We start from the raw sequence: 12,806 nt of genomic DNA, 5'->3' as shown, positions 1-12,806 counted from the left end.
CATTTCATAAACTTTGAAAATGTATTACTATGGTCACTGTTGGTTACTATGCTCACCTCACTTCAGAAGTGGGTCTTGTGTCATCCCACTCACAGGTTCATGCGTACTTCACATTATCATCACATTTAATCAGAATCCATCCAGGAGATGTCAACTTGAAACATACAGATTAAGTAACAGCTAGACACACAAACACAGGAAAAGAATGTGTAGAAACTAATGCCGATACATTGAATAGTTCTGCACGTACTGGTGACTGAAAAAAGAGGAAAAGTGCAGTCAGAATATAGTAGATATTGGTGAACTTTGCTACAAGCCGGAAAATCACGGGTTCAAGTCCTGATGAGGTGGATTTTTTCAATTGATCTAAACCTTCCAGCCGCACTATGGCCCTGAGGTCAACTCGGTCTCTCACAGAAATGAGTACCTGGAATCTTCCTGGGGCTAAAGGGCGGCCAGTGCAAGTCTGACAACCTCACCACTATCTGTGAGCTGATTGTCTAGAAAATGTGGGAGCCTCAACATCTTACAACCCTGTGGGCCTTCATGACCTGTTACAGGGATAGCTATACTTTCTTTTACATGTACGGTGGACTTTTTCTCTTAGTTTGCCAGAATAATTGTGTTAAGTTTAAATGTTTGTATACTGTATACCGAACTAAAGTACTTCCAACAAAGTTCAGATCTCTGTGTAAAGGTGAATGATTTGTTACTGTACAGATACAATGAAAAGGGAGGCATTCTTGTTATGGGCATAGAAGTATCTAAACACTTGATCAGCATTCAGATATGTGATATTAGTAATTAGGTCTCATTGTAGTGTTTGAGTAGAAAATGAGATGGATTAAGTACAAACATCTCAGCATTTTGTTTTTAAATCCATCCATTCCCCAGTACAGTTAATATTCTTTTTGTATGTTACATATAGCCACACGTAGAATCTGTGCCTCCATCAACGCCAGTCGAAGGAGGTGACAACACGGGGCGTGTGGTTCCACCGCCAGACGAAGATAACGGAGATAAAACTGAGGGTAACGACGTGTACATCATGAACACAAAAACAGAAGAAAGGGCCACATCATTCTTTGCACAGCCAGGAATACTTGCAGGTATAACGCAGATCCACTGCATTCTAATCAGACCATGACTTGCATGCAGCCCACAGTATATGGAACTTCTGTGACCTTGACATCATAACTGTAGAAGTGGTGGGCTCTTGTGAGGATGCTAATGAGCCTTCAGGTTCCATAAAGGATGGAACATTTCTTTACTGCTTCAGTTACTTTGAGCATCTGAAGAACAGTTTTACTGCATCTTGTTATCTAATTAGTCGGTCAGTGACTCATTTGGGAGAACTCACTTAAGAGCTTCTGTCTTAAAAAATACAACCCAGAATACTGAATTTACAGAAAAAGTGATTGTTGCTATTTCTGGACTGTGGTATCTGTCCTGAAGTTACATTTGTTTTAGGTTTTAGGATATTCCTTAGAACAGTTAGTCAGTTGACAAAAGCCCAACAATTTTACTTTCAAAAGAGTCATTATTATGTGTCAAAGTCAATAGACGCTACTTTGAGCTTCAGAATCTTGATTTTGAAACAAAAATAGGGTTACTCAGTTGACAGAAAATTAACAATTGAAACTTTAGAATGGTTTTATCCTTTGAGGTGTGCTAGTTGCGTGAATCTGCTCAAAACCGTATGTTTTTACTTTAGTTCTTGGATGTGAATCTGCCTAGGAAACACGGAAAATTGAGAGGCAGAAGATTTCAGATGCATATGCTGTAATGGGATCACAAACTTAACTAGCCTCTGCTGTAATGGTAATTGCGTGAGAGGGGATGACTGATAGCACTGCGTGTGGCAGCTGGGAGAACTACTTGGCGGGTTAACATAGCACATTTCTTTGTATTTTTAGGACCTTAACAAATATGCATTGCAGATTTGTTTTCTTAGTAACCTTAACAAAATGGCAGATTTTCTTTAGAATTTTTCTAGGTTGTGTGAGAATTTCAGATGCTTGGATACAATATTTTCACGTGTATGGGTGACTAAAGACAGGGTTTGGACTGATAATTGGATTTATTGCCCACATACGGGTCATAACTACAGTTAATTATAATGCTGTTCCTGATTTTCACACTACAAAGCAGTCCACGGTACTCTCTTCAGTCTATCCTAGTCTTCACAGATTTATAACACAGGAACTGTAAAGGTCAAGACGTTAAATGCTCACAGGCTGACTTCTTGTACACTTCTGTACTCCTCGAGCTTACTGCTGCCCTCTTGTTTTTGTGCTTCTGCCATTACCACTCACTCGTAACTTCCCTGAACGTCAAGTCAAAGTCACATTGTGACTGACAGTCAGTGAGTCTTGGTGTCAAGCCCCATCTTGGACTCATGACTATATATTTATTACTGTTTGACAGTTGTGGTCTTGTTTCTTGTGGGGCGCACTCTCTGACAAGAAGACGTGTCTGTCTTTTGTATATGCTGCTGGCCCTTGCCAGCACAGTCTTTCTTGGGTCCAAGTCCCTTGGTACTCGGTGACCATATTTTACTTTCTCAGATTTCAGACTTTGCTTTTCGTCGCCTCCAATGACTCACAGGGTCACGGTTACACTCTGCCCTGAACAAATTCTGTCCCTTATTTATATAGCTGTGGAACAGACATTGACCTACAGTAAACACATATCACGTGATCACTATCCAGCCGGTCTATTGGCATGTCAGTTGGGTCTCAAGAAAACACAGCATACTCTGTTGTTGCATGTTGGACCGTGTTTACAGAACTGTTGCCTGGCAATGCGTTGTTCATTTCTCCCTCATTTTCTCATTTCTGTGACTGTGCTTCTTTTATCGTCTTCCTGCAAGTTGTTTTCTTTTTCATGGTGTTCGTTCTCTGAGTGCTCCCACTGCTCCCTTGTTAATGCCACTTGTCCCGAGTGATTCCCATGTAAGATTCCAGTTAGTCAGGTTACCATCATCATCATCCAAAGATTTTCTTCTCTCTCTCATGGCCGGTGCTCTTATTCCATGTGCAGCCTTTTCCTGCTTCAGAGGGGGCTGACCCCTCCACAAGGTCCACTCCTTCATTTTCTGCAGCTTGCTGGACTTCCCGGTTGCTCACTTCACAAACTTCAGTCCTAAAACCTTCCTGTTGAGCTCCTCCGATGCGCTCTCGATCTTAGGTTGTAGCTACCGTCTCGTACCTGGGATCTTTATTCCAATTTTGCATTCCAGGTCCTTCCAGTGTATCTTCATGGAGGTTTGTCCCTTCAGAGTTCTCGGTGCTACATCGTCTTTGTTTTGTCCCTTAGCCTGTGTTTGTTACAGTGTGTCACTTTTGTACTGTGGGTCATCCTTCTGCCAGCTGTGGCCAATTATTTCCGTCGTTCACCATTTCCCTGTGTCAGAATTTTCCTGAAGACATTTCTTTTGTGTCATGCCCCCGCTGCATGATGGGACACCTTTCTGCAGGCGGCAGCCAACTTTCTTTGGGATCCACAGTCTCCTTGGGTCAGTTCCTTTGGCTCTCCATGTCACCCTACAGCTAGATGTCAGCCCCTGTGCTGCTGCTTCATTGTTCCCAAAGATTTAACTGCGGCCTCTTCCGTATGGACCTCACAATGTTCCACTCTGGATTTAGCTACTTACTCTCCAGGCACCCCTCCATCATTACCTGGCAGGACATTTTCTCTTTTTGATCATTCCTCATGTTTGCTATCCAGGCATTAACTATGGATCTCATTTCTTCTTGGCCAGATTTTATTTCTTCTCTCATTTCCTTTAGATCATCTGTTGGCTTTTCGTTCAGCCTACCATTCTTCTCGATCAGTTTCCCTATTGGCCTCTGCCTTTACCTGCATGGTTTTCATGCCCTGTTTGATTTTGTCTTTCATTTTCTACATCATTTCTTTCATGTTTTCATGTTGGTGTTCATTTCAGCCAGCATGGCTTTCATGAATTCCATGTGTTCCATTTTTGTTGGATGGCACTGTAAAATAGATCTTTGTTCCACTAATTGAACACTCTGATCCAATCAGTACAACTTCTAACACCAGTTGTCATGTGTCACAGTGATTAAAGACAGGGTTCAGATTGGTAATTGGATTTATTGACCACCTACAGGTCATAACTGCAATTATAAGACTCTTCCAGATTTTCATACTGCAAAGCACTTCACACTACCTTCTTCAGTTTATCTCCACTAGTCTTCACGTATTTATAACACAGGAATTATAAAAAGAATAACTTGATGACTAGTGTGTAATGTGTTTCAACTTAATTTCAAGTAAGTAATGGTAGGCTGAACGAAAAGCCAACAGATGATCTAAAGGAAATGAGAGAAGAAATAAAATCTGGCCAAGAAGAAATGAGATCCATAGTTAATGCCTGGATAGCAAACATGAGGAATGATCAAAAAGAGAAAATGTCCTGCCAGGTAATGATGGAGGGGTGCCTGGAGAGTAAGTAGCTAAAGTAGAAACCAGTTGAACCTTTTACTTGACTTGAATAACAAGCTGAGAAATGAGAACTGCTACTTGACTCTTCATATAAATTAACAGATGGAAAGCGGTTTTCTTTTCAGGTGTTAACTGAGAAGCGGACCGAAAGGTTACAGTTTTGGTGATCATGGGGGAATTACAAGGGTTAAAGCCTCTCCTATTTCTGCAGTAATTTGTATTGATTCTTCCAGCTATTACATTAAACACTCATTAATGTTTACTTTTGAATTACAGTTTCTCCTAGTTGTCCTGGTGCTAGTTGCAGAATAACATGTTTTGGCTTTAAAACAGTAATATATATTTATTATGAATGTTATTTATTGTTATTCATGATTTGGATTGGCACAGAAATCCCTTCTGATTTATGTTCTGATCCTGCAACTATATTGCAGATACATGTAGTACATCTCAATGGAAATTATAGTTTCAGTATAGTACATTTTGAAATGGAGTACTAAAATCTGCTATATTCGTTTAAAGTCATGTTGTTATTTAAGTTAATATTTAATCTCTCAGGTCCTTTGAACACTGTACATTAACTCTGATTTCTGTTTATGAGTTTCCCAAACATCCCTTGTTCAGTTTAGAAGAACAGGAATTGAATAAGAATTTAAAATATATGTTTTGTGCTACAGCACAGCTGTTTCCACCCACTAAGATTGTGGGGCATGTATGTAAGATGTGTAGTGAGCTGAGAAGAAGTAATTTTTGTAAGGCTTCATTGGGAGAACAGTTCTCAGACAAATGCTGGCTTATCACTATATACAGAGTGGTATATTATCTGTCCTTCGTATCATCTGCCTCTATCATAACTGCCCAGAGGTCAGTGCTTTTGACAGCCTGCCTTTTTATATAATTTTTAATGCCACATGATACTTCTTAAAGACATGGCAAACAAGAAAAATGGTTGTTGCAGTATTCAGTATCCTAGAGGTTTGGTGTGTGTGCTGTTGTCCGTGTGTGCGTGTGTTTAATATTTGTTGTTTGTATGTGAACTTCACTGCTATTTGACATGTTTATGTGAATTCTTGTTGCAGCGGTGATTGGTGGTGCAGTGGTTGGTCTGCTGTGTGCCATCTTGGTAGTCATGTTCATTGTATATCGGATGCGCAAGAAGGATGAAGGCTCATACGCTCTGGATGAACCAAAACGATCTCCAACCGTCAATTCGTACACAAAAAATTCAAATCGTGAATTCTTCGCTTGAAGAGGGCAGGAGAAATGAAGCAATTCTTGAACTAGAATAAGAAAGCAAAATGAATCGAAGTTTTCTTCGAATGAAAGCCACAAATGTTGCAACAACCGCAAATTGAAAGGAAGCAATGATAGGTGAGGGAAATGGTGTAGCATGTTTGCTCGAAGGTAAAGGAATCAATGGCAGGACGAATTATAAACATGATTTTTTATTTAAATCAATTTTATATTAATGGAAAGGACCTATAACTCGGTAATAAGATGGCATGTTGCAACCTGATCTCGGAGTAGATCAGTTTCCGTAGAAACTTGAACAGCTTTGTTTTTAAATGAAAAAATACAAAATTGTAAAATCAATAAAGTGATCTTGGAGGCAAACTTAATATTCGGCATGTTTTAAGGATTGAAGGATTTAGTACTGCAGTGAATTTTATTTATGAAACACAGTGGCAGAAGACACATATTGGTTGTTTATATCTGAAGTGGAGGTGGTGAGACTTTGGACTGTGAGTTCCACAGCTGTAACTGTTTCCAGTTATCTCCGGACACAGCCTTAATCTCGGTAATGATCTGCATTATCACTTGAAGGAACTGGTTACTATTTCACCATTGTAAGAAATTCTTTTCCACATTGAAACAGTGTAGCAGTAACACAAAGGCATCACATAGCATCTAAACATTGTTACTGTCTCTAACACATAGTTTTGTTATTTTGAATGTGTTAATATTATTTGTATGCTCTTCTCTCTGAATTTTGTTTCATCATTGCTTTCATATATGCTGGAACAATTTTTCTGACAGTTCAAGGTCAGTGTATCTTGATCAGTTAAAATATCTGGCTCAATAATGACTTCATTTGTTCTTAAACAGTAGGTAGTGTGAAGGGAACAGAATAACCATACAACTTGTTCCCTGAAAGTGTGATGAGATCACAATTGCCTGGTATTTTGAGAGATCATTCCAAGCAAAACAGAAACACTGGAGCAGTTTAGACCAAGTGGGGTCGATATAAATTATATTTAAAGGTGCACAGAGCTTTTATACCAAGGAACACCTTCCTCTACCATGATAAGAGTTTTTGGAGGAGAAAAATTGCATTTTCTTTGTTATTGTTATGCCAAGTAAAATTTTTCTCCTCTGATAAGGAAGGTCTTAGCATAAGTGATGTATGTTGATTGTGTTTACATAAGTATGATTTTTGGTGTTCTTAAAAAATATATGTTGGTATACTAAGTTCTGACATGGGTTACAAACAAAAGTGAAAATTCTGTAAATTGGTTGCACCAGTGTTCTCATAAGTTTTGATGGTTGGTTGAATGTTTATGATTCCAGCCACTGGTATGTTACATTTAACCAATGGATCAAATGCTTTTATCATTACTCTCTTCAGAGATGAAAGGCTGCAAGATGAAAAGTTGTATGGAGCAAATAATACCGTGTCAGCTGTCAGGGAGGAGTCCTGTGTGTTTCTAATGTTACGTGGTGTTTTATAAGCATTTCTCTATTGGCATAATATGAGAATATTAGAAATTATCTAGGTGTGTAATTATGGAATATTATTAACCAGCATCACTGACAAACATCAGGGATAAGATGATGGTATAAGTTTGAAGTTAAATGTGGCCATATAATATATTGTCAGTACAATGCAGGATGAGTGGCTGTTTTTAATAACCCTAAAAACACACATGTAAGGTGTGTGGCTTCTCTTTTTCGTTCTCTCTTTTCTTCCATTACAGGTGCAGTAAGTATGAATGGTTCAAATGTAAGATTGTTCTTAGGTTTTTAAGTTTGCTTTATACCATGTGACTGTTGATGAAACATCAGCAGGAAGATAAAGTAAAACGGTTTTGTCCATGTAATGTTTAAATTCTTGCAGTAGTGACTGCAGGAACAGCTCATGGGAAGCTGTCATCGCTTTGGCCACCGGATTCTTCCATGTTGATGTTTTGGACAGTTAGCACTTTGTGTTTGTACTTGTCAATATTGTGAAACAAAGCAAGCATTAATTAATTGTTACAGTTGTCAGACTTGCAATACCCATCTCCTTGCAAGGTAGGAAGTTTGTGGTTAATTTGTAATGTATGCTTATGGATGGTTCCTTGTAAAATATTACCAGATATATTTATGTGTCTGATTTTTATATTTGCATTATGAATAGACTGCACTGCATTGCTGACACAAGGCATAGACTGACTAACAAAATTCCACGCACAAATGAGTTCTAATGTCATGAAGTACCAGCTCTGGTGTCTTAAAGTAAATTTTATCATATTGATTTTGACAGTTTTATGCTAACTTTTGGTTTAAGTGAAGATAAATCAATTTGTTCACTTAATATGAGCCTTGCTTAACTCATGGTTTGCATTATGAACTTAAAAAAAACAACACTAAAAATTGGAGCAAAATACATTACCGCATGAAATGTATTTCATTTTTTAATTTCTATATTTTATTCTGTCACCACAGTAGGAAGTAAAGAAATTTCACCCCTACAGTTATGACAATAAACTGAACAAAGTAAAGAAATTTTGCACCCACAATATGATGCTGAAATAACAATATTTCATTTTTTAAAGTTTGCGGTCGCTCAGTGTACATGAATTTTGTGTGTGTGTGTGTGTGCATGCGCGTGTGTGTATATACTTCGTTAATGACAAAGTACCAGACAGGTTTTGCCTCTGTGTGGTCTGGTAGACAGTGCTTCTTTCCACTGCCTGATCAGGCATGGAACTTCCTACACTGACAGCTCATCAGGCTGGCTGTCAGTCTAGAGTTATGATAATGCTGCCACTAAATGACAAGCTGCTGACACTTTCATATGACAGGAATGTGCAATTGTTTATGCAGCAGTATGTAAAAAATAGTGGACACATTGATAGGAAATGAATTCAGCTAAGATTATAAAGTTTCAGAGTACTTCAGCAAGGTAGTACAGTTTAGCCCCAGTGTCAGTGAATTTAAAAAGAATGGGACACAAGTGTGGGCACTGCCAGGATTTTTTCCCCCAAGGAAGGGCAGCCAGAAAATTTGCTTATAGACTTAAGTTCCTTCCATGTAAGATTATCTGTACTGATTTCACTAGAGTATTCCAGATAAGAGAATAATTTTCTTAACAAGTAATTTTGAGATCTGGTATATTTCCTTCGTTTTTCTCCTTTCCCGTTCTTTTTAAAATGGGGGTGGGGGTGCCTCACCCCTCCAAGCATATGGTGATAGAATATTATGCAAGCATGTAAGGAAATGTTTCCTCTTGGTGGTGGTCCCCACTGTTGATGACATTCCACCATTGCTGAAGTATTTAAAGGAGCATGTTATAGCATATATAAAGTAGTTTCCCATTTTAGTTATAAATACCCCAGTTGCTTCACTTCATTATAGCAGAGTATGTGTTTGCAATATCAAGATTTATTACAACATTAAAAAAATTATAATTAATGAAGAAACCTAGAGGGAAGTAATTTTATTAATATATTTGTCAACTCCAGGTGGTTATTAAATATTTCTTTACAGTTGCATTTAATGAGAAGTTATCAATCAGTGAATGCCTCTCCTGTTACTACCCATATCACTGGGAATTTGACTGGGATTGTATTTTTACCGCTGTGTTCAGTCAAGCTGTTTGGCCTGTGGCAGTCTCCTACCCAGAGGGTACTAGAAATAAAGCTGTCTAGTGCCAAGAGTAAGAGACTCCACTCTTCCATAGCCTCATGATGTGGTTCTGTAGCTGTACTGAGTGGACAGCTGCAAATTGTTTTGTGCAGCAGGTAAAAAATATGCTGATTTTCATGTCCACAGAGGTGATACATAAGTCAGATTTATAATATATATATATATTTATTTATTTACATGTGTTTAAATCCTACATTTCATTCAAAGTGTGGGATTGATAAAGGATTAAAGAGAAGGGGAGAACAATAGTTCATTGAAGGTCGCAGTGCACGGGCCCGATAATTGTGGTCCACACCTTATGCATTCATACAGGTGTTTAAATATGTTATGTCCAGTTTTACAAAAATGATGCGCTGCTGTTTGCTCAGATTCTCGTTTATTTTTTTTTATTGCTAAGGGACTAAGTCCCTTGTACTGCGGCCACTTCTGACCAATTGTACCAGCCCCAGATGATAAGTGAGGGTGATTGTGGAGCAATTGGTGGTATGAAGATTGACAGGGGAAACTGAAGTACTTGGAGAAAACCTGCCCCAGTGCCACTTTGTCCACCATAAATCCCACTTGACCAGACCCCGGGATCGAACCCGGTCCGCCGCAGTGGGAAGCCAGTGACTAACCGCTTGAGCTATGGCGTGACCTCGATTATCATTTTAATAATATAAATGTATTTGAACAAAGGTTAATATTTCTGTGGTCCAACATTATCTCCAATAGACCCCTTGAGGCCAGTTCACAGATAGCAAGCACTAAGAATTATTCTTTGAGATTACATGAATTTTACATAGGACACCCAGAAAGTAAAGACAGTTTGGTGATTAAAAAAATAATTAACAAAATTAAAAATAATTACTTTATGTCATTACTGCTCACCTAAAATCAATTTTCTACATAATCCCCATAAAGATTTTGGCACTTGTCGTATCATGTAATGAGTTTTTGTATGTCTGCATCATAGGAGTCTGCCACCAGTCTCTTGTCTTCATCACTGCCCATGTGCATGCCACCCAAAAACTTCAACAAGTGTGTGAACAAGTGAAAATCACCTGGAGTCAGGTCAGGACTGTAGGGAGGATGGAGAAAAGAACTCCAGGCAAAGGCAGCAAGTATGCGGGTGCATTCTATCCTGCAACAGAACCACTCCCGTTAACAGCTGGCCTTGCTGGTGGTTTTGAATGGCATGTTGTAGCCACTTCAGAGTTGCACAATATTATGCACCACTGATGGTGCAAACAGTATGTCTGCAAGAAACAGATGGTTTGGAATGAGACATGTAAAGTCACAGGCAGGACATGTGACAGCAGTGCATACAGCTACAAAGAACTTTACAGGACATGGACATAATCTGTACATAGGGATTTTTTCAGCTGGTACACATACAAGCAAACAGTTCTTGCATATTAGCAAGCTTGTCAAAAATCAGAAGTCAGAATATTCTGATGCATTATGTGCTTTAGCCTTGGCCCTAAAACTGAGCATGAAAGTCCAGCAGACATGTTCTCAGGAAATATGTATCAGCCATCATATACACATACTGACTAATATGAATGATAACTTTTGTGATGAACAAGGAAATATGTTAACAGAATGCCAGTCAGTTACTTGATATAACATAAGACATGGAAGTGGACAAAAAGCTACATTTTCACTGGTTTAGCACAAAAATTCCAAACTTTGTGTTATGCCAAAATTAGATCAGAATTTACAGTTTTTAAGTTCTGTTCAATGTACTGCAAAATAAATTATTAAAATATTTTTGCATTGCAAATTTGGCTGGAATTAAATTTAAAGATTAGGGTGTGGTTAGGCAGGAGATTGCATACTGAGCTGATGACATCAAGGTCTGTGTAACCATGAAGGGCTCAGAAAGTAGTTCCTCTATGAAGAAGTGCAAGTAAAGTTTACAAATAGCATTATGTATATAATGTGGAACTTGAGATTAATGTCTGGTTACACACACACCTTGGTATTTCTTTTGTTGTCAACTTCTTGGACCCACAGGCTGAAGGATTTAGTTGCTTGTTTGAAATGGATTTGGATATGTGTCATAGTACATTCCTGTTTCCAAGAGCTTTATTAACATATATTATGGTTTGCATTATATGTCAAGTTTTGGTTTGCTTCTGTAAGAATGGATCAGACTGGTGGCTGAACCATGGGTGGGAGAGAATATGAAGGAAGAGGACTGTTGCCTGTTTCATGGATAATCTGTTGCATTTTCATGATTTTTCTTTATAATCTAGTGAATAATATTAAAGAAAACTTTTCTTACAAACAAATAGGGGGATAGGTAGAAAGATGTAGAGTAAGAAGAGGTAATGAACTGTTTTTGGATGGTCAGCTGCACAAAGATAGAATTATCAACCTCATTAATACAACCATCACAACACAACAAATATGAAGATCAGTGCCTAGTTTCGGCTATCAACAGCCATCATCAGGCGAATACACGGTTAACATATATACACCACTGAACTGCAGTACTAGTAGAATTGGATACAATACTATTAATTGTATAAAACACTTGATGTAAAAATACAATAAATCAGATTATATGAAACAGATGTTATAGTATAAAACAAGAATAAAATTCTTAGATTGATGTTTTATATCATCGAATCAGTTGTTGGTTTTGTAATTTCATTAATGTTAATTTACTACATATATATCACAAGCTTCCTATACAATGTTATATACAAAAAAATACAGAATATTCCAATTTGTCTGTGGGAACGCAACAAAATTACAAAACCAACGACCGATTCGATGATATAAAACATTAATCTAAGAATTTTATTCTTGTTTTATACTATAACTTCTGTTTTATATAATCTGATTTACTGTATTTTTATGTCAAATGTTTTATTTAATTAATAGTATTGTATCCAATTTTACTAGTACTGCAGTTCAGTGGTGTATATGTGTTAACCGTGTATTTGCCTGATGATGGCTATTGATAGCCGAAACTAGGCACTGATCTTGATATTTGTTGTGTTGTGACAGTTGTAATAAAGAGGCTGTATATTGTAACACAACAGGATGCATGAAATGAAAATTATAGAATTAGCAGATACTAACTCCACCTTCACACAGCCATTCACCCAAAATTTTATTGCATACAGTTGTATGAAACTATAATCATGGAAAGGAAGTAAAGGTTTTAAGGATAAGTGTCAAGTCCTCACTGTTCAGAGTGTCTAATTGCATGGGTATTAAATGCAGAATTTTTTGCCTGGTTTAAATTGATTTTTATTTCAAAATGTGGGTCTTCTGAGTGCAATGTCATAACTTCTGGTGATGAGTCCATGCTGGGTTGCATGTTAGAATGTGACAGTGTTAACAGAGGAAATGGCTGTATTGCTGTTAGTGGAGAATAAAAAATGGCAAAAAGGTGAAAAATGTGTAACTGTATGTTGAAAACTATGCAACATCATGTA

The 12,806-nt window shown here is 37.8% G+C and overlaps 1 protein-coding gene across 2 annotated transcripts in view; it reads left to right on the top strand.

The window, feature by feature from the left end:
- Nucleotides 1-9,820, top strand: part of LOC111874354 (syndecan) — a 41,206-nt gene extending 31,386 nt beyond the window's left edge. For both annotated transcript variants that reach the window (XM_023869795.2, XM_023869794.2), the window contains exons 4-5: nucleotides 929-1,109; nucleotides 5,544-9,820. In XM_023869795.2, the coding sequence (XP_023725563.1) occupies nucleotides 929-1,109; nucleotides 5,544-5,713 (351 nt within the window). In that variant the 3' untranslated portion in view covers nucleotides 5,714-9,820. The remainder of the gene's footprint in view (nucleotides 1-928; nucleotides 1,110-5,543) is intronic.
- Nucleotides 9,821-12,806: the final 2,986 nt, after the last annotated feature.

Source organism: Cryptotermes secundus, unplaced genomic scaffold (genome assembly GCF_002891405.2).
Source record: "Cryptotermes secundus unplaced genomic scaffold, Csec_1.0 scaffold49, whole genome shotgun sequence".
Taxonomy (NCBI): Eukaryota; Metazoa; Arthropoda; class Insecta; order Blattodea; family Kalotermitidae; genus Cryptotermes; species Cryptotermes secundus.
The sequence above is the reverse complement of the archived record's forward strand: the minus strand, read 5'-3'. Positions and strand labels throughout refer to the sequence as shown.